The 21,782-nt window shown below is 37.1% G+C and overlaps 3 protein-coding genes and 1 pseudogene across 4 annotated transcripts; 1 reads left to right on the top strand and 3 right to left on the bottom strand.

Annotated features, from left to right (window-relative positions):
• The first annotated feature begins 417 nt into the window (after nt 1-417).
• On the top strand, nt 418-2,568 carry LOC116127360 (annotated as a pseudogene).
• A 1,199-nt stretch (nt 2,569-3,767) lies between these two features.
• LOC116127378 (PRA1 family protein E) lies at nt 3,768-5,311 on the bottom strand. The gene has a single exon (XM_031413025.1). It carries the CDS (start codon nt 5,180-5,182, stop codon nt 4,565-4,567), a length of 618 nt encoding a protein of 205 aa, XP_031268885.1. The 5' UTR covers nt 5,183-5,311; the 3' UTR covers nt 3,768-4,564.
• Nucleotides 5,312-6,405: 1,094 nt separating this feature from the next.
• On the bottom strand, nt 6,406-15,954 carry LOC116127294 (serine/threonine-protein phosphatase 6 regulatory ankyrin repeat subunit C). 2 transcript variants are annotated; one of them, XM_031412955.1, is made up of 13 exons: nt 15,764-15,954; nt 15,417-15,479; nt 15,129-15,302; nt 14,777-14,908; nt 13,854-13,993; nt 12,909-12,995; nt 12,127-12,252; nt 10,474-10,623; nt 9,812-9,880; nt 9,188-9,289; nt 7,460-7,630; nt 7,290-7,369; nt 6,406-6,871 (listed from the first exon to the last, which is right to left on the bottom strand). In XM_031412955.1, exons 1-13 carry the CDS (start codon nt 15,792-15,794, stop codon nt 6,865-6,867), a joined length of 1,332 nt encoding a protein of 443 aa, XP_031268815.1. In that variant the 5' UTR covers nt 15,795-15,954; the 3' UTR covers nt 6,406-6,864. The 2 variants fall into 2 exon arrangements, with proteins under 2 accessions (XP_031268815.1, XP_031268814.1); XM_031412954.1 differs by having other exon boundaries at nt 6,406-6,876; nt 15,764-15,953.
• Nucleotides 15,955-17,129: 1,175 nt separating this feature from the next.
• On the bottom strand, nt 17,130-17,822 carry LOC116127359. Its single transcript, XM_031413004.1, has 2 exons — nt 17,411-17,822; nt 17,130-17,224 (listed from the first exon to the last, which is right to left on the bottom strand). The coding sequence occupies exons 1-2, from the start codon at nt 17,820-17,822 to the stop codon at nt 17,130-17,132; spliced, it is 507 nt and encodes a 168-aa protein (XP_031268864.1).
• Nucleotides 17,823-21,782: the final 3,960 nt, after the last annotated feature.

Genomic DNA, 21,782 nt, shown 5'->3' with positions numbered 1-21,782 from the left:
TTTGCAGGTGGAAATATCTTTAAATTTTTGCATTAAGTTAGAATTAGTTTTTTCGACCATATTAGATTCACATGTAAAATTTCATGATATTTACTCTAATTTTTTTATATAATATTGTAAACACCCTGATTTAATTGAATAATATTTCAAAGTAGCTATGCTATTAAGAATTACTGCCAACCTTTTTTGTGAAAAAAAGAAAAAAAAAAGTTGAAGAAAAAAGGTTATATCAGTAAATAAAATACCAAGAGATCCTCAATATTTGTTGAGTTATATAAAACCCAAAAGTGATGATTTTCCCATAAATCCCCCAACAGCTCTATGTAGTAAGTGACAAACATCTTCGCTGTGTTTCTCTGCAGAAAACTCAACAAAACAACACCTCGAGCTTCACTTTGCGTCTTTCTTGAATCAAGCATGCAACAAGAACAGGTAATAAAAAGCCCTTGTGAAACTTTTCTATTCTCCATTATGTTGTTTTTCATCTTTTTTTCTCAGTAATTTAGTGTTTTTAAATATACTTTTTATATGTAAAGGGTGGAAAATCTGACACGCAAGTGACATGGGAAGATCAACAGAACATCAACAAATTTGGAAGATAAATAACAGATTCCGAGCTTGAAGACGAAATCAGATCGCCAAGGTTTCGTCTCATTTGATTACTCTTGGTTTATTTTACTTTTATTTAATTTATGGCTTTGGATTGTAAAGATTTAGTTTTTGCTGTGTCATATTGTGAGTGTTGAAAGTAAGAAAACCCAGATTTAGTTTAAGTTTTAATTGTAAGGTATTATATGTGTGTTGGTAAAGAGAAGCCCACTTCTTGTTTTGATTTCTTTGTAGGTATTCTTCGTATATTTATGTCTGTGTTTGGAAAATTGTATTTTGGGTATGCGAACAAAGTTTTTGAGTCTCCTGTTATCTTTAGATTGTGGCTGATTTTCGATTAGTTCGTTTGGATAACTTATGTTCAGAAGAAGCCAACTTTTAAGCTGAGTGATGATGAGATAGTTGCTTAGGCCTGTTTAATGTGAAAATTAATGAGTTGGTAATAATTAAATTTGAGTTTGATTATTGCCTTAAACTCTTAAATGAGATTTTTGGTGCATAGAAACATACTGGAAGCCCCTCAGTATCGATTGAAAATATCTTGGTTCACTGGTTTGATTGAAATTTTTGGATATTATCAGAAGCTCAGTCATTCAGCTGATCCATGATTTGAGTTGTCCTTTTAGGTTTGCCGGGATTTTGAAAGAAAGGAAGAAAGAAACACAGTTTTTTCTTCTCTCATTCCATGATGATGTGTAACTAGAAAATTACGATGAGCTAAAGATAATCCTGTGGTGAATAGTATGAGACTGCCATGTTATATATGGCTTCACTTGTGAACAAAATCAAGTAATTTTCGTTCTTATTGCTTTCTCATGGGGTTGTAGAAATTTAAGAGGTTAAGTGGTTTGGATGTTTATATAGACATCAAAAGTTCTAGTGGTATGTTTGAAACCTGGACTTGATATCTTTACATTTCACCGTATGTTACATGGCATGGTATTAATTTTTTTTTCTGGGATATTTGCAAATTGAGCATATATGAAGGACAGCAAATCAGGTTGAAGGTCTTAGTGATATATGGAAGGCAGAGATTATATGTGGTAAAACAGTTGTTAGAGAAATTTTTACAGATAGTCAACACATTTTTCTTGAAAAGAATCATGCAAATTTACATTTGTGGAGTCATGTTTAGCCTAAGATTATATCTATATCAAGTTGATGTAATTGAAGTTATAAAAGATGCTGTTTCATTTTTAATGCCAGTAGCTAGACCTGTTAATGCTGGCGGTTTATGCCTAAAGTATATGGTCGGGTGCTATAGAGTTTTTGTTGGTTACTTTTAGTTGTATGTTTTGTTTGTCTAACGAGTTTATTCTGATATTTAGAACTATTGGATAGAAAGGGAAGAAAGCCCGCTAGCAGAAACCTCTTGCAAATTTTTCTGAGGGAGAAATCGTAGTTTGAGTTTTCTTTCTTCCAATATCACCTTAGCCATTCTCTAGACTCCCAATACGGCTTGTACGTATCACTTCTGATATGGCATAGCAGAAGTATGTATATTGCCTCCGTTTTTCATTTTAGAACTTTTGCATTTCCCATAGTAGCTTTACAGGTCTTTTCTCTGTCAACAAGACTTGGAAATAGCCTATGTTGCATTCCTTCTGACTGTTTTATATCATTCAGTCCCTCATTTAGCAACATTTTGTTGATGCTTCTTGGTTTCTTATTTGATTCCCTTCTGACTTGCGTGTGTTATTTCTAAAGGAACAAATGAGAACCTGGAGGACGCAGGCAATGAATTGATCTGACAGATGAAGATATTGTCCGGTTCCAAATAGGAGAAGTCTTGCCCATGTGCCGAAGGAAGAAGTAGACCAGGATAGAAGAGATGAAAGAAGTGACTAGTAAGAAGTTGGAAAAACTTGAGGAAGAGAAGGAATCTATAGTTGCCCAAATGGCGGTTGAAAAGATTCTATATGGAAATTCAAGGACTCTATCAATCTAGAGGAGGATTAGTCGGCTATGAATGTTATTTCCCTGTAATTCGGCTGCCTTTTGCTTTGGTCTTTATATGATTCTCCTTTTCCAAGAAATCCCGACTTACTTCAGTATTTTGTATGGACATCATATTTGTAGACATTTCGACAGTTCAATTGATAATGAATCTCGTCCAGTTTTTTTTATCATGAAAATTGGTTTCTTTGAAATTGGTTTATTTCCCTCTAATTTGTTGCCTCTTCTAACTTGGTAAGTATGGTATTTGTGGGCATATATATTCAGGATTAATAATTACAAAAAAAAAAAAAAAAAAAAAATATGGTATTGATATCAAGCTAGTTACCAGAGAAGCTTTACACCTTTAACCAATTACACCATCACTTAATAACATAAGCATGTTCAGATCATCACTAGATGATTTCTAAGAAATAGCCATTAAACACAGCGAGCCACAATATCTTTTTAAATGGTAATAATTCACTAATAATAAGTTGCACTGAAGCTTAATATATCTTATATGAAAATCCACCAGAAAGAACTGTCAAATTTCAGAGGTTACAACGCTACCAATATCATAAGAAATGAGAAAAGAGGTAGTAACTGCAAAGCATCAGTGGTTGGAAAATAATCCGCGCTGAGAATATTTCTTAGGAACATCTCACTGAGGTACCTCGGATAGCAAAAGTATGCACCTATGCTTCTGGGTTAAGTAGGTAACATTAAAAGGAGGTGGTGATGATAACTAGCAACAAGTTGTCGCTTTTGAGTAAACTTGAGGCTGAGATTCAAGCCTTTCTCACGCCACATTTGAAAACAAATAAATCAATAAAAGAGCAAACAACAATCCAATAATCATCACAAGTCTCAATCACGCCCATCTATTTCTGCATCACCAAAATTTTATACCATGAGAAATTCATAAAAGTATTATACTCTGAGGAATCATACATATGCAGCAATTAAAATGGATTGAGTTTAGACATTGTTAGTAGCCATGGTCCTAGGCTAATCATCAAGTCATCACATTCGTTAGGAACCATGGTCTGGCTAATTATCATTTCAACAGAAGCTGTAACATTTTCAGTTGATGCTAAACTACTATTATGGTCAATGATAAACTAAAGCTCATCTGAGCTGACCCAGTAAGCAGATGACAATAGCATGAAAATCATTGTAACAGCTAATCACATTCAACTTCGTAACTGCCAAACACTGCATGTGCGAAGACTTTCGTAATTGGTTGGTCATTTAAAATGATTCTGACCATGCTAAACAAAAGAAAATAAACATCCAATGCTTTCATATTTAAATTACAACAGAAAGTCACAAATTAGTGAACAGACCTCCATTACTAAAGCAAATAAATTTTCCAAATTAGCGACCTCACAAAATAGCATACATGACCTTCCCTTGATGCCGAAATGCAACAAGCACTGAGACTATCTTCAAAATTGTATTTCTGTCACCTCACAGAACAAGATTGATTTCATCTCCCACTGGTTTAAAACAATGCTGAAGCAGCACAACCAAAATCAACCTCACCATGATCCACAATTTGATCCAAACAACATAAAACAAACAAGCTTCCCCAAAAATAAGACCAATAAGGCCAATGTCAATTACCACTTCAAAAATTGTACTCAATCCCAACCAGAAACAATGGTCAAAACCAAAAGCCAAGTTAACCCTCAAACTCCACCTTTTAAACCAATAATACAGTAATAAGAATTCATCATACCCGCTTCAAATCAAGCACCAACCAAATTTCCGTTATCATCAACTAAATTATTTAGCTACAAGTTCCAACTTCACAACAACCAAAGCCACCAATCCTTTAAGAACTAATCAATAATTCCACAGGAACCCAATTTTGAAATCAAATCACTAAACCCATTCAGGGATTTCTGGATTACCATATATATATATATATAGCAAATAAACAACCAACCAAAAGAAAACCAAAATCCTCCGCACCCCCTTCAAATCAAACACAAAAACACTAAAAAAAACCCCATCAAATTCGCGTATAACCAGTCAACCTCACAGGGTGACTTCCCACAACCGAAACCAATCCACCCTCAACCGCACTCTCTTCATCCAAAAACAAATCATCTGTACTCCTAAAACACGCATGAACACCCACCACCACAACTCCAACAAGCAAAGCCACCAACACGTTAAGCCCCACGTGAGTAAAAACCAAAGCAAGAATCGTAATCAAACCCAAACAGCACAAAACAAGCCTATCATCCAACACTTGATTAAAAACCACAACTGGGTCGTCACGCGCGAAGTAAAAGAATAACCACGCAATGAACACGATTATGAAAACGATCATCGACACCGGGTGCCAAAGCAAGCTAACGAAGAGAATGAAGAGCATTACCATTGCGTAATTGACGCGAAAGTTGTTGACGTTCCGCTTTACACGGGACATCGCGTCGTTGTAGCTTATGGGTCGCGAGAAGCTCGAGAGATTTAAGAGTTCCCTCCATGGGCGGCGCGTGGAGGTAATGGACTCCGTGCGGGAGAAGAAGGAAAGTGCGGTTGTGGGGTTGGTGGAGGTGGAGGTGGAGGTGGTGGCAGCGGCGGCGGTTGTGGTGCCGTAACCGTTGGGGGGTTTAAGAGACATGGTTGGATACTTGGATCTGAAGATTAAGGAGGTGGGGTTGAATCTCTTTGTCGAGAAAGTGTTTTAATCTGCGTTTTTGTTTTGAAAATAGTTGAGAACTGACAGCGGTTTGTTCATTTTACAACTGTGTAATGGGTTTCATGTTTGCTGTTGAACTTGAAAGCTAATAATAAAGATAAACATTTGTGTTTTAACTTACAGCTAATCACACTTATTACTTTTTTCATTTATAATTACATGATTATTACAAATATTCTTTGTATTTTGAAGGTTGGATTCTTGGCAGAAAATAAATGTAATAACTGCCCAATTTGACCTCGTATCTAGTATTTATGGACTCTTTGGTCAAGGGTTATATACGATTACTTCAGTAATACAATCTTATATTACTGATATTATCATATTTAGTTATCAAGTAATATAAGATTTTTATAATCTTTTATAATTAATGATAATCATGATTAGTTATATAAATGGTAATCTGAATATAATCATTTTCTTAAGTTTTCTAAGATTACTTAATAATATTATTTTTGTTATAATTTTACTCTTAATTATTAAAACTTTTAGACAATAATACCTTTTGGTTTGAAAACAATTTACATAAACCTGTCATAACCACCATAGCAACCCAAGAGGACTGCTGACCGTCGACAATCACCGAAACAATAAACGACTCGTCGATCATTCGTCGATTTGATATTTTCTGACCAAATCTACCATGAATTTAGTTAGAAAAAGTCAAATCAACACACGACCGGACAAATCTGATCGATCATGAACTGTCACGCTAACTGTCGATCACAATTGAAGGTGGTGGGCAACAACCGACAATGATGGGAAGGTGGCTGACGTGTTTTTATTGAATTTTAAACTTTTTTGGTGGCTAGAATGATAAAATACAATTTAGTAATAACATTACTATTATAGAAAGGGAATTTAGTAATAGGATCATCGAATAAATCTCTTATTTCTACTTACCAAACATATTTAATATACCATCAATTTAATTCTATCTAACCAAACATGTTTTTAATAAGATCCCCAATAATCTTTAAACATATTTTTTATTAATATAATATTTTCAATAATACAAAATTATACTCTTAGAGTTTGTCTTGATTATCCTAACGTGGATCCCAAAACCCAAATGACTTGAGCAAATAAAAGAGAAAAATCAGCAACAGTTGAAGATTAAGGTTCGGAGATCTCACCAGTCAGAATATTTCTTAACAAAATCAAAATACATCTTTTTAAGAAAGTTCCCAATAATCCAATGTCTGAGCCCTGAAGTAGCTGGACTAAGTATTAACAATCGCAAACCCAGCTTTCCCAACAAAGTATGCAACCTCAAATCCAAATTTCAAGATTTAGTAGTTGGAAAAAGAAAAAGCAAAAATAAAATATATCAAAATCACACGAGATGCTGACAAAACTTAAGACGATAAACTGTTCATATCCTCTTCAATATGTAATTGTAACTTGCTATGTACAGCGCAGCTAAGATTGATTCATTTCTAAGGGTATGGCATCTAAAACAACAGTGAGCTCATAGTTCCTCGTAACGAGAATGTCGTAGAAGAACAGCACAACGTTAACATACAAGGCATTTTGGTCCCTTTGTCTCTCTACTTTGGACAAGCTGTTACTTCTTATCCGTACCATGAAACTTCTTCCCGGCTTCAACAGCTTCCCTGCCAGGACGGGAGGTCAAATAATTACAGTGATAGTATGGAACAGGAAAAGATGGTTAACATTTTGTAAAAAGTCTTCCGTTAGTATGAAGCCAGTCATCCCAGAATAACTAATGATAACTATTGTCTATATGCAGCATAACTTTAGAGAGTTTGACTGCTAAGAAAACTCTCGGGCAACTAGAAAGAGATGCAACCTATGCAGCAAATCCACCAATATAGTTGCATTTCAAGGAACAATATTGGTGTGACATTAGTGATTACCCAGCCCCTTTCTAGGTATTCAAGATAATTTGATTCATAAACTCTACAAGCTGATAGCTTAAAATATAATCAGTTTATAGAATTGTACTGAGCATGTTTAAGAAAATTAGAAGAAAAAACACAAAGACAAGGAATGTGCGTTCACAAACCTAAAAGCCTCAACAAGCTCCCTATTCTCAGGGGCAAGCGTCACACCCTCATAAAAAGCATTGGCCGCTTCATCATATTTCTGGGAGAAGAGCAATAAAAATATTTTAAAAAAAAATTGTTGATTTAGTTAAAAAGATGGCTAAACATTGAAGAAGGGTTGAGAGCATGCCTCCAATAAACGCAATGCAGCTCCCTCCCGATAGCAAGCTTTTGGCCAGTCTGGTCTTAATCCTCTGCACGTCTTTGCATCAGCTAAGGCATGCTCAGCTTGTCCAAGTCGAAGCCAACAAAGACTCCTATTGGAGGGCAACGTAGCATCAGTAGGATCCAGATCCACTGCCTGTAAAATATCATCAAACAAGTACATTATCAAAATTCAGAAAGCTCTCTAATTATGTCTCCATGAAGCCTTGTGAAGCAGCAGAAACCCCATTTAAAATGTATTTTTGAATCCTCCAAGTCCACTACTTCGATTTCGGTGCAGCCCCGTCTTGTTTTCCCCATTAAGCCTCATTCACCTTCCCCCTAAGGAGTTACCAACTACTTCTTAGACAGCAAAAGCCAAGTTCATTACATATTTACAAGACCTCTAACCGCTTGAACTCCAAATTTTTCTAGACAAAGCCTCTAACTGGAACCTGTTAGTCACCTCCAACCTCATGCAGAACGTCTAGATACAATACCCTCATGAGTTTTGGTAAGAAATGGGGATTTGATCATTCCATTGCAAGACAAAAAGAATATGAAGCAAACCACCACAAACTAACATGTTCTAACCCCCTAAATTGAAATTTAATCTCTGTTCAGTTGAATTTACTCTAATCCTACTTAAACATAGCAAAGAATTGATGTTTATCTTATAACAGCTTGAGAGATTAAGGCTTCGTTTGGTTCACATATTGGGAAAACTAGAAAAGTTTTCCCAAAAAAGTTAAGTTTGTTTCACCTAATTTCCAAAATATAATTCTAAATTTTTCAATTTCCTTCAAACCCCTTAAATTTGTTAATTTAAATAAACAACCCCCAAAAAAAATTTTAAAAACTGACAAAAACACCCCAGTAACCCAAATTTACCAGATTCCGGCCACCACTGTCGGAATCTGGTGTAATGGCGCACTATCGGCTGAATCTGGCCGGTAGTGCACCGATTAAGCCTTTTCCGACCAGATCCAACGTACGGCCAAAGATCTGGCCGTCAGATCTTTGGCTGTTGATAGTCGTCAACGACGGCCAAGATAGGGTCGTCGTTGACCATCAACGACGGTCGTATCTTTGGCCGTCGTTGACGACCAAATGCGGCAGATCTAGCCAGGGATCTGGCCAGAAAAGGCCATATCGGCGCACGACCGGCAATATCAAGCCGGTCATACGTCAATACGGTAACTCCGGCCACCATCCGGCGGTGGTGGCCGGCTGTTCGTATTTATGAGTAGATTGGGGGTGTTTTTGTTAACTTTGAATATTTTATTATAGAGGTGTTTAATAAATAAATAAACATAGGGGGTATTTATGTTAATTTTAAAAATTCTACATCGTAATACCCACTCAATTTAACTTTTTTCAAAAGATTATTCTAAAAACTACCCAATAATGAACCAAACGGAGCCTAAGTTATTACCCTAAGAAAAATCCCAATTTTCATGGTTAAGATGTGCTTATTCCACACTAAGTGCACAGCAGATCACAGTCAGCACAGAGATTGATCAACTATCTTGTAGAGCAGTGCAACAGATAGGAATACAGATGGTTCTTTCATTTGTTCAAAACTACCAAATGTTGCAAGCTTAGAAACATTATACATAATTTATTGTCTACCATAATCTGTTGGACAAGAGAACATTTGCAACAGACTAAGAAAGGATATTCCAACCAGGCAAAGAAGAGATGAATAACGTACCTGTGTATAAGCATCTATAGCCATGTGATAATCCTTTCTCTTGAAAGCCTCGTCTCCTCTAGATTTTGCTTCGGCAGCTTTCTTCTTTAATTCAGGTCCCACCTGAAATTGTCATCCAGAATTTAGAAGGGTGACAAGGACAATGAAATTACCTATTCTAAAATATTGATTCTATTCACAGATTATTTTGGATAAATATTTAAACCTTAAAACTTGCTACCTCACAACTTAAACAAATCACAAAAGTATGCTTCCATGGGATTCATTGAAATTTTTGAATAAAAGAAGACAATCCAACTATGCAAAAACGAATTTCCAAGATAAACTCCTAAAGTGATATCAAGAACAAGAACATTAATAAGAACAAACAATCCTTAGGAAGCAAGGCTGTCTATTAGTCTAATTGCTCCCATGTTATTGAAGAAGGAAATAGTTCAAAATAATAAATCGAAGTTCTTAATAAAATACAAGTTTTTCCAGAGCCAATTGAGCACATAATGCAACCAATTACACAAAATTCACAATTCTTGTATAATGGCGATTAGAAAAATACCAAAATCAACCAATCCACAAAACCAATGCATAACCAGCAACAGAAGTCAAACTAAAGGGTAAAAGAGGCACCTCAGGGAGATCTTTCTTAGGTTTTACGTTCTCTGGTAAACTATCTTCCTTCACGTTTCTTGCTGCTTCCTGCAAAAGATAATGTAAAATGGCAGTAATGTGTCTTGTTTTAAAGCCAAAGTAAAATTACATCAGTCAAAGATTAGAATGCAATTTGCCAAACCTATACATGAGTGCAGTTATCTTAGTCCAGACTATAAACCAAGGGAGTTTTATGGTCACACCTTTATGCCTGTCCAGCTCTAAGTGATCACATTATCTTTGTTCCATATTCTTTCTCTCTTTCTCTCTTTATCACATTATCTCATTCTAATATCATTAAATGCTTTCATTCCTTAAAAGAGTGCAACAAAAGCTATTATCCTAAGGGAACAAGAGGCCCTTATTCAGTGGGACCATGCTTTAGATGTATATAAAGGTTCATGTGGCATTATGACCTGTCTAAAGAGATGCAATGAATATGTATCACACTATACTTCGTGTGAGTGACTTGGAAGATATATAAGATAAGCACTACCAAATAAAGGCATGCTGAATGAATTTTCAAGACCACTATATCTAAAATATTTAAACCGATGCTAAATTTCAGCATGTATAGTTTAAATGAGCGATCAAGACATTAGAGAAATTTACCAAAAACAGAAAAAGGAACTAAGGATTACCTGTTTGCTAGTTTCAGACTGCATATATTCAAGAATACCATCAACCGTCCATTCTGGGATGGAGTTAACAGCTGATGTCAAGGGAAAAAGGATCTCAACAGCCCCACGATTGCCTCTTGCAGCTGCAACTTGTATGGGCTTCTGGCCATCCTGTGATGCAGAGAAAAGTCATTAAGACATAATGGATGACTACTGTGAAACTGAGGCCATTCATTGCATATTGTAAATAGGCTTATACTGCTATTAAGTTGAAAGGACTTGAGATTCTGAATTCATATAGGGACTTGAAGAGAGAAACAAAAAACAGAAACAGAAACAGAAACAAAAACAAAACAAAACAAAACAAAAAAAGTATCTGATTCTATTTTCCCCCTGGCCTAAACTCAATATTGCAAATTCCTGACAAACAGACTTTTGATTTTATAGCCAACTAGTAGGAAAATGATAGGAAGGTCAACTTGGAAAGAACACCCATCCTTTGTGGAAGATGACTAAGGTTAGAGGTTGACTGCATCCCCTTTTTCAGTTATTCATTAGGTTGGAAATCAGCAGGTCTTTGTATACCTTACAAGTAATGCAGCTTTACCCTTTTTCAGTAATGAGACAAATAATACCACAAAAATAAAAATATAGGCATGCAGCGTAATAAGAGATTATATAATTTTTGGTAGTAAACCAGGAATCATAATTCTTGCAATTTTTGGAATAGCTAACAGAACTTAACCTTCAACAAGAGAGACGAAAATATATACATCAATAGAAGCATATCAACAGAGATTTGAAGGACTTGAGCAAGTAAATACATACAAACATGCGAGAAAAAGGGTTAAGAAAGCGATGATATCATGACTAAAATGAATGCAGTTATGGCTTTAACCTCATCAGTGACATTAGGATCAGCTCCAGCTTTCAATAAGCATNAACAAAAAAAAAAAAGTATCCGCTTCTATTTTCCTCCTGGCCTAAACTCAATATTGCAAATTCCTGACAAACAGACTTTTGATTTTAGAGAAATGCTATATGTACAAAGACTCCTACAAAGAGTCTTTGTACAAAGTGATGTGGCAGGTTCCACACCATTAGTTTGTGAAAAGAAAAAGAAGATTCATGTGAAACTAGTGGTGTGATAGCTGCCACATCATTTTTTACAAAGACTTTTTATAAGAGTCTTTGTACATGTAGCATTTCCCTTGATTTTATAGCCAACTAGTAGGAAAATGATACGAAGGTCAACTTGGAAAGAACACCCATCCTTTGTGGAAGATGACTAAGGTTAGAGGTTGACTGCATCCCCTTTTTCAGTTATTCATTAGGTTGGAAATCAGCAGGTCTTTGTATACCTTACAAGAAATGCAGCTTTACCCTTTTTCAGTAATGAGACAAATAATACCACAAAAATAAAAATATAGGCATGCAGCGTAATAAGAGATTATATAATTTTTGGTAGTAAACCAGGAATCATAATTCTTGCAATTTTTGGTATAGCTAACAGAACTTAACCTTCAACAAGAGAGACGAAAATATATACATCAATAGAAGCATATCAACAGAGATTTGAAGGACTTGAGCAAGTAAATACATACAAACATGCGAGAAAAAGGGTTAAGAAAGCGATGATATCATGACTAAAATGAATGCAGTTATGGCTTTAACCTCATCAGTGACATTAGGATCAGCTCCAGCTTTCAATAAGCATTCTATAATTTCTGTGCTCCCAATATCAGCAGCAATGTGCAATGGGGTTGCTCCACCAGCAATAATATTCACATTAGCACCTGCCTGCAAATAAGTGAATGTAAAATTGATGCAGGGGAAGAAGCTGTGAATAGCAAAAGAAAAATAAAATCTTGCATATGAACATAAGCATAATAAATACATATGAAAGCTGGTAGCTACACTCAGATATAACACATTCACTAAATCCAGTTTTCTTCTTCTTCTTCTTTTTTTAAATAGAATGATATCATAGACAACTTCTTTGCTTTGCACAAGCATGCAATTGAATAATTTTGAAGTTGTAAATAGGGCAAGCACAAAACATTGATTTCCTATTATACATGAAAGACCATCCAAAATAAGCACACCATGTAGAAGTTAACAATTACATTAAAAGTTTGATACTTAACAAAACTATTTTTTAGAAAATGAACAAAGAAAACTGAGTAAAATGTTAATAGCCAGAAGAACAAGGTTGCACAATGATATCAAGCGAGATGCGTCCATGCAAAATAAATTAACTAATCAATACACCCAGTAGTATCAATAATTTGAATGAAGTTACCTCTCTAGACCTTCAAGAGAAACCCAAAAATAATAATAAAGAAATATGTCCTTTTTGCTTTTCTATTTAAGCTTCTAGCTATGCCTATATTGCAACCCTAAACACACATATTGAACAAACATGTAACCAAATTGGATTAATGAAGATATCAAACCTTAATTAACAATTCTAAGCATGCTAGTGAACCAGCTGCTACAGCCGACAACAGTGGAGTGATGTTATCTTCAGTTTCAGCATTAGGCTGCAAAATAATATCAACAAAGAATAATATTGATGAAACAACATAATACAACACTCAACACACATTTTAATCAAATAAATAGAAGCTTTTGTTTTGATACTGTCACAGAAAGCTATAATAAATTATATAAATGACCTAATAAAAGTTGAAAGTCATCATTGAAAAGGAATAAATCCCTGAAGAAAATTGTACAACTGATATAACACATAATGTATAGGACAAGAATGCTACACAGAACAACGTCCAACACCATAAGAGAAAATTATGACACCTAGACAAGACAGCACCCTTCCCTAGCTGAAACATGCTCAAGCAAGTCACCTAGAACCCACAATCTACAAGTGGCATAAGAGACACATTAAGATTGAAAGTGGTCACAGTTTTGCAGCCAAATTGTTATGCTGGTCAATCCAAGGTTTTGCAGATATAAAAGGAACCCCCGGGCAGGGCCAAAGCCTTGTATGCCCAAGGAGGCCCCTGACAAGCATGAATACCACAAAGTCATTATGGAAATAAATTAAAAAGAGATTCAAAAGCACCAGAACTCCTGCAAGAAAATATATCTCTTTGGACATCTAGAAGATAAAAGATTTAAAAATTTTGCCCAACATTAAGGAAATTCCCTTTATTGGTGTAGGCATATTTAATGATATATAGAAGAACATTTCCTCTGGGTAAGGAAATTCCCAGCAAGTAAAAGAAGCTTTGAAGAGAAGAGGTACAAGAAAAAGTCTCATATGGGAGCTTCTCTCTCTTTCTCAAGCAGTCTGGAAAACTGAAAGACACAGCACTACATAAAATTCTGCATTATGGAGATGATATAAAAATCATTAAAAGAAAAAATGAATAAAAAATTACATTGGCATGGTGCTCTAACAAAACTTTCACAGCCTCTTGCTGGGCATGACCAGCTGCCCAAACTAAAGGAGTACCAGAATCACTTTGTGAATCAACCTCAACACCTTTGGAGAGTAAATACGTCAGCAATTCAATATTTCCTGCAAGCACCATGAAGGAAACTGATTGTAAGAACTGAAGTCAAATAACTAAGGGAGGATCAGAAGAACATAGGCATGAGATTTGACATAACTGAGCTGAAATATATCTAGACACAATATCAGATACAAAGGCTGAAATGAATCTAACAAGATTTTAATATAAGGCAAAAACAATAACTTTTAGTTCAGCAAGTCAGAAAACCTTCTAGGATAACCCTGTGAAGTTAACAACATTGAATTCTTTTTTCTTGCCAGATAATGCATACATATAAATTTTTGCCTTTACAGAGCTTAGCTCTGATCCACACATTCTACATAAGACAGAACACAACCAATAAATGGTGGCCTGCATGACCATCATTAAGATTTGACCTAATAAGCGACTTTTGTTGTTTTAAAATCCAACAATGAAAATAAGTACTTTTTTTTCCTCTTCTTCTTCCATTATATAAAAAATCCACTAAGAAGAATAAATTTCAAATATTTATTATAAAAGGAAATTAGAAGACCACTTAGATCTACAACCAGCCTTGTATGCACTTTTTCCTAAATGAAAAATTGTATTTGAAAAAAGAAAAGGTGTGACATATTGATTTAACCAATTTTTGCTTCCATGATTTGGATAAGATTTGTCCCGTCCTAAGAAATCAGAGACCTGTATTGTATCCTTCCCATGTAAAACTGTTACCAGTATAAAAAAAAAGCCACGAAAATTTTTTATTGTTTACTTTTATGATTTCACTAGCACCCACCAACGCAATCTCAGCAAAAAGAAAAGCTCACCTATTCCAGCAGAATGATGCAAAGCAGTAGCCCCTAAGTTACTAGGTATGGCAGGATTGGCACCATGCTCAAACAGATATTTGACAGTTTCAGTATGTCCTTGACGGGCAGCATGAAGAATAGGAGTCTCACCTGCATATGAAAGTGTTTTGAATCATAATTGAAAGACTTTGATCAGAGGGACTCTATGCCTTACTTATTCTCAACATTCATAATTGACATTCAATCCTGCAAACCTAAATGCACTAAATTTTCCAATTGTAAAAGAAAATTTGAAAGGGAACTTCATGCACAAAGAAGAAACAACATGAAGATAATCACAACTATAGACAACAAAAACATTAATACGTACCATCTTCATCTTGTGTATTAACATCAAGCTTCAATTCCTCCAACAAATACTTGCACACATCAGTCTTACCCTCTCTAGCTGCAAAATGTAGCGCCCCTCGTTGGTTGGCATCTTTTATATCAGCCACGGTTGTTGCCATCCCTTTCCCCTGATCATCGAGTTGCTCTGCTATCCCTATTAAGACAAAATACAAACCCACGACCTTTTCAGTAAAAAATCTGACTGCAGCCATAGAACAAATTTATATACACCAGTGCCCAATTCACCAAGTGAATATATCTAACTTACTCTTCAGAAGAGCAAGATTCCCAGTTTGAGCAGCATTTAAAAACAGTTGAACGCTTTGCCTCACTACATTCAAAAGATAAACACCAGTGTCAACTAATGATAAAAATTCCTCGTATTTACAAGCTGCTGCACACGCAGTACACAAATATACACATACAAACGTATAGAAGCTTTGATAAAGAACTACTTTATGCAACTTTACAAAATCACCATAAAATAATGCTTCACAGGCATCTAAACATGACCCAGATCGTTAAAGCACTCAAACAACAAGAAACCAAAAAAAAAAAAAAAAAATCGAAATATAAAGACATAAAATTCTAAACATTAGAAGAAAGAAGTGGGACCTTTAAGAGCATGAGAAGCATCAGGAGCCATTGTGTTGTAGTGGGTTTTGTGAGAGAAGAGAAAAACTGAAGCTGGTAAGTTATGCGGAACCCAAGTGTAGAAGATTCTGGGGTTTATTTGAGAAAGCTGGGGTTTAATCGAGTTGACTCATTGAATACAGTCACAAGAAAACTGATGACTCGGATTCGTAGTTCGATGAGTGCCTCCATAATTTGTTTTCTCATTCACAGAATTCGCACTTTAGTTTAAAATTTATCATTTACCTCCCTATAAGTTGCCTACCTTGTGATCTGAGGTGGGGGCCTAATGACCAAATTTTAAGGGGTGGACTGAAGAATTACACTGAAAAGAGATTAACTAAACTGGCGCTTTTTTATTCTTTTTCCTTTTTTAAATGTCAAATGCCTTTTAATTTTTTTTTTTTTTATAAATTCAACATACAAAGGAAAAAAAAAGTATACTAATGTTGTATACTTGTATTTAATAATCATAATTCAAATAATAAATAAACTTAATTTATTAAAAAAATAATGTACTCAACTAATCTTTTCTCAATTCTTTGAGCAATTATCCCCCTCTTTCTTTTACAATATTTTATCAAAATTCACCTTCAATTCATTCAACTTTACATACGTTTTTTTTTAACTAATCAGGGTGTCCGTATCAATTTGTGCATACCTTAATTAATCTTCGGAACTCATTAAACACCCTACAAATCTAATGTTTTAAGGTAAGCCACAAATATGGTAGATGACCTTAAAGTGGTTCAGACCCAAAAAGTCAATAAAGGGAGCAAACATTTTTGACCGTCAGGCCAACCCCTTGGGATTTTTACGTAAGATTTTTTCCCATTTTACTAACCAATAAGACTTCAATAGAATGAAATATATATATGGTATCATGGAAGTATTGTTAACGTAATATCACAAATATTTACGAACACTTATTGAGTGAAAGTGGTATTGAATTGAGGGTCAGAAAAAAATCAACTTCATTGTATAATTAAATTTTTTATGAACACTAAACTTAAGAGTAATGTTTGAAGATTAATCAACATTACATTTACCTCAATCCTGATTAATACGGAAAGAGGTCAAAATGGCTACAACCAAATTGCATATTGCTTCCCACCTCAAAAGAGTATAAGTTATCAACACTAGCTCCGATCTTAAAATATTACATGTTTTGAGGTGTCAAAAAAAAGAGACTTTAAACCAAAAGGTAAATTAATTTAATTTAGTTTAAACCCAGCCAGGACCTTTATCATTGGCCTCCATCATAATCGATCAAAGAGACCCTGCAGGCTCCTCCTTCAGTGTTTTCTTCTTTCCTAGTTCTTATTCTTTATCCTTTGTACAATTTAATTCATGGAATGTCACTTTGGGAAGATTGCATCAGAGAACATGCCACAGCTTGTGCCCAATGTCTCAACTTCGTCTTCACCTGCTGAGGATTGTCCCCTGCAACAATCCAAAACTTAACCATTAACATATACCAATTTCAAAGTTGCGACATTTTTAATGTCATTAACAGTAACATTATTGGCTTCAACATACACACATATTGATGTTCAGAAGTTAATTGTTGGCTTGAGATTCACAATTTAATTTCAAACCAGATGAGTTAATAGAGATATTAAGTTTTACCTGGGCTACAAATTTTCCAAGAATCTGAATCGCTCCTTGGGCTACCGAATGAGGAAGAACGACCACCGAGTGAGGAGGTGGAATGTCGGCCGCTTTGCGGGGTTGAGACGGGGCTGATAGAAAGCTGACGGTTGACTGCGAAATAAAGGTCCAAAGCCGGCAATGTGTTGGTTAATTGCTGACCCTCTTCTTCGTTGAATCCAAAACCAAGCTCAATGCATCCTTTCAACTCATGCAAGTCTTCATCAGTCAAGGACTGGTCCGAATCATTACTGTCATTCGTTTTTCTCCGCTCTTGCCTCAGAATCTGGCGCCGCCGCTTCTCCCATGCAATGTCACGCGGGGTTTCACACATGGACAGCTGCTTCGACAACCTCTTCTTGTTCTTGCACAACGTCGGAGCCAATGGCATCCGCTGCAACTCATCCACCTCCGTCTACTCCTGCCCTAACTTCGGCGATTCTAACGGAGATGAAGACGAAGACCACGACGAAAAAGACGACGACGACGTCAAACTTGCACGATGATGATCCTTCTGATTAACGTTATCCATCTCTATTAACAACACAAAAAAGCAATGTAATAATAATATACACAATGAAATTGAAACTTTTACGAATGGTTTTTTTTTTGTTTCCAAAGCCGGCTGCCGCAACAACAACACTTGCCGGTAGTTGGTGCGGCTTGCCGAACAATTGAGCTTTTTGGAGCTTGAGCGCGCGGGTGGAGGTGTGAATAATAGTTAAATGGGGTAAAATTATATATAGGGTATATATAATCCAAACCCTAAAAGGGTTGTTTACTTAGTTTTATTGGGTGAAACCACACCAGTTTTATTGGGTGAAACCACACCACCCCAACCGAATCAGGTAGATGGTTATTTACAGAAGTTTAACGAGAGATTCCAGGGCGGGAAGGTGGCGCGGCCGCTCTTTCTTTCACGTTTCACCCTTCGTTTCTAACCGATTTCTTTTATTGTCGTTTTTCTGGTGTATGCCTATTTTTTGGGGGAACTTTATAGTTAGTGTTTTTACAAAACTAGATGCAGGTGAATTTGGAACTAAATTTGCCAACATAACATAATTTATTTAAAATAAATTAAAATTCTACTTGGAATTTATATATTTAAAACATTCCATTAATGGAAGTTATTTAGCTATTTATTTATGAATTCTGACTTAATGAGGAGATTTTATTAATTAAATTAAGAAAGTACATATAAATATAAAAGAAATACAAAATGTTGATACATGCAATTACATGTAAATTAAAAATACATCCAAAAATAGAAAATCTATATAATTTTATTTGAACTACTACCCCTGTGTTAATATAATATGCTAATAAATAAAATAAGGTTATTATAAATTAATACTAAATGCCAGGGACTTAGACTATACTATATGAGAAGCTATACTATTTAACAAAAAATTGTTATTAAAAAAATCTTCATGTCAATTTAGGCAAAGTGAAGGATACAATTAATTGGTCTTATTTGTTCTAATCTCGTGCGCTTTTGTTAGGCGTTTGTTTTTGTTTCTCTTTTCTATTTGGTTTAAGCTTGCGAGCTCATTAGGACACTGTTAGGGCCAAAAATCATCCTCGGAACAAATACGAAAACAGGACTACCAGCGAAGAAAAGGCCAGGCCCAGTCCTAGAGGGGCCCAAGCCAGATTAATCCTATTTGATACGAGATAAGGCTGGCCCAAAGCATCCGGGCACGGGCCTCCCAGTTCTAGCTCACTTCATGGGCCTATAGGCAAGTTCAGAGCCTAGGGCCCCCACTGATCATTTTCCTGTTCCTGTGCAATCTCCTATTTGAAGTCACTCTCCTGTTCTTGGTCACTTTCCTACTGGAAGTGACTTCCCTGTTCAGATCACCTTCCTATTCGGACGCAGGTAAGACAGCTCACCACCACCCTAACTTCTCTAGGGTTTGCATCAGAGTTACACTCGGACTCCTACTCCTACCAGGATCGGGAGACCAGACAGTCACTATATAAACAGAGGCCAGCCCTCTCACAAAGGGCATGACATTACACCTTCACACCCGAAGTTCTTACTTGAGAGCTTCATATCACTACTGTAGTCACAGTCTCCGACTAGACTTCTGATAACCCCTCTACTCCCTAGCCCTCACCATATTAGCCTCTTTCAGCCTTGCTGACTTGAGCGTTGGAGTGCCTACGGCAAACACCCCCTGGTGTTTTCCGTCGCTTCACGCGTGTTTCTTTACGTGTGTAGGTACAACAGATTGCTAGTGGCCTCAATCTCACAGGATCAATCCCTCCTTATGTACCAGTAGATTTTTACGTCTACAGTTTGGCACCCACCATGGGGTCTCTGGCAATCATCCGGCTCAACGAACCTTGCTGCGTAGGGGAACTTTCCATGGTTGACAATTCTGACAATGCAAACCCCGGCCTCGAGGCCAAACTGGAGGCTTTGACCGCCCTCATGCAACAAAACTCAGAGAAGGTAGCCGCACTGGAAGCTGAGAACACTGCCATCCGAACCGAAAACGCCTCCATTAGGGTTAAGAACCAGTCTCTAAAAGAAAAGGTAAGCCAGTTTTATGACCTCGACCTTCTACCTTCTCAGGTACCACCAAATCGGTTCTGCGTCTCGGTTCCATCTATGCAACCTCTCTAAACCCTAGAGCACGTGCCCTGAGCTTCAGATAAAAGGTCACGTCAACTGAATTCATCAGTGGGAGACAACTCGGTCCTGACTCAGGGAGGAAGAGATCTGCCGACAGAACCCCGCTCAACCAATCCATCACAACCTTGAGACCAAGATGCCCAAGCGGCAGAAAACTCGTTCCAGCAAGACCCGCCCATCCTTGCCATTCCACTTAACCTTCAGTCCATCCCTATACAAACACCATTCAGCTCGGCTCACCCTCGCAGGTTGAACGGCCGTCCAAACCCAAGTATACCACTAGAATCCATCCATCCTAGCAGGCCGAACGAATACCAAACAACCCACCTGACCATCCACGTAGGACAAAACACCCGATCAGTTACAATGGGAGTTATCCCACCGGAGGGAATGAATGGTGATCTGGGTTACCAGGATTTACATGAAGGGGTGATCCACCAAGCTTCACCAGGGGGAATGACTCAACAAAATATACCGAGCGCGAATGCAATGGCAGAACCGATCAAACGGGATGACCTAGTGGTATCCCCCTCTCTTATGGAACAGATACTGGCTAAGAGATTGGCTGATGTGGAGGCAGTAATGAGTCGAATACCAGGAATGTCGATCCCCACCAAGAAGAGTAGGCCTCACTGTTATGCTGACTTGCCCTTTACGGATGCAATCGCCCTAGCCAACATGCCCCACAAATTTACTATTCCCAGCATAAAGCCCTACTACGGCACAACTGACCCGGACGATCACATAGCCTTGTATAAACAATGGATGTTCACTATCCCCATACCCCGCACGCTAAGGGAAGCCTACATGTGTAAGAGTTTTGGTTCAAGCTTAGCCGACCCAACACTTCAGTGGTACACAAATCTCCCAAACCGTTCCATTGACTCATTTGCACAACTCACTGACACCTTCGTGGAACAGTTCGCTAGCAGTAAAAAGCTGGAGAAATTGTCGGCCGATCTATACAGAATATACCAGAAAAGGGGAGAACCAATGAGAGAGTATGTCAGCAGATTCAGCAAGGAGAAAATTTCCATTCCTGCTTGCAACCCCGAGACAGCTATAGACGCATTCAGGAAAGGCCTCCTTTTGGATGGGGAATTGTACAAAGAATTGACGAAGCTTGGTTGCACAATGATGGAAGACGCCGTGGCCAGAGCGGTGATACAAATAAGGTGGGAAGAAGATGAGATCAATCGAGTAATCCACGCTAGGTACGACCCGAGGCGGACTAATAGGAGGCCAGATGCCAGACCGACCGAAACCCGCTACCAACCTTCAATGCGTCATTTGAACAAAGTCAGGAAACCCTATGACCGCTAGCCACAATATGACCGTCAGCCACCCAAAACAGATAACAGACAGATTGGACCAAGCCGATACAAGATACCAGACTACAACCTGAATGTCGAAACAGCCCAAGTGGTGGCGATCATGAAAGAAATGGGATCCAGTGTTAGGTGGCCAGGCAAGCTCAACGCCGAAGCAAGGAGAGACACAACCAAGTGGTGTGAGTTTCACGGCGACCATGGACATAACACCCCGGATTGCGTTGCCCTACGTTTGGAGGTTGTCGCGCTATTGAAGAGGGAACATCTCCGAGATCTGCTGACCGATAAAGGAAAGCACACCATTAGCCAAAAAAGCAGTAAAGAAACTTCTCCACCCCCGCGAGAGCCCATACCAAATGGCTTCTGCTCACTCATCTCG

The sequence above is a fragment of the Pistacia vera genome, unplaced genomic scaffold, assembly GCF_008641045.1.
Source record: "Pistacia vera cultivar Batoury unplaced genomic scaffold, PisVer_v2 Contig190, whole genome shotgun sequence".
Lineage (NCBI taxonomy): Eukaryota > Viridiplantae > Streptophyta > Magnoliopsida > Sapindales > Anacardiaceae > Pistacia > Pistacia vera.
Note: the sequence above shows the minus strand (reverse complement) of the source record. Positions and strands in the feature narration are given on the sequence as shown.

What these genes read in the sequence shown, in the direction of transcription:
- LOC116127378 (XM_031413025.1), bottom strand. Translation starts at nt 5,182, where the DNA reads ATGTCTCTTAAACCCCCCAACGGTTACGGCACCACAACCGCCGCCGCT.
- LOC116127294 (XM_031412954.1), bottom strand. Translation starts at nt 15,794, where the DNA reads ATGGCTCCTGATGCTTCTCATGCTCTTAAAG. An exon ending in TAATACACAAGATGAAGATG is followed by an intron (nt 14,909 to 15,128) that starts GTACGTATTAAT and finishes TTTCATATGCAG; the next exon opens with GTGAGACTCCTATTCTTCAT. An exon ending in CTATAGATGCTTATACACAG is followed by an intron (nt 7,631 to 9,187) that starts GTACGTTATTCA and finishes GATATTTTACAG; the next exon opens with GCAGTGGATCTGGATCCTAC.
- LOC116127359 (XM_031413004.1), bottom strand. Translation starts at nt 17,822, where the DNA reads ATGCCATTGGCTCCGACGTTGTGCAAGAACAAGAAGAGGTTGTCGAAG. An exon ending in TTGGAAAATTTGTAGCCCAG is followed by an intron (nt 17,225 to 17,410) that starts GTAAAACTTAAT and finishes GGATTGTTGCAG; the next exon opens with GGGACAATCCTCAGCAGGTG.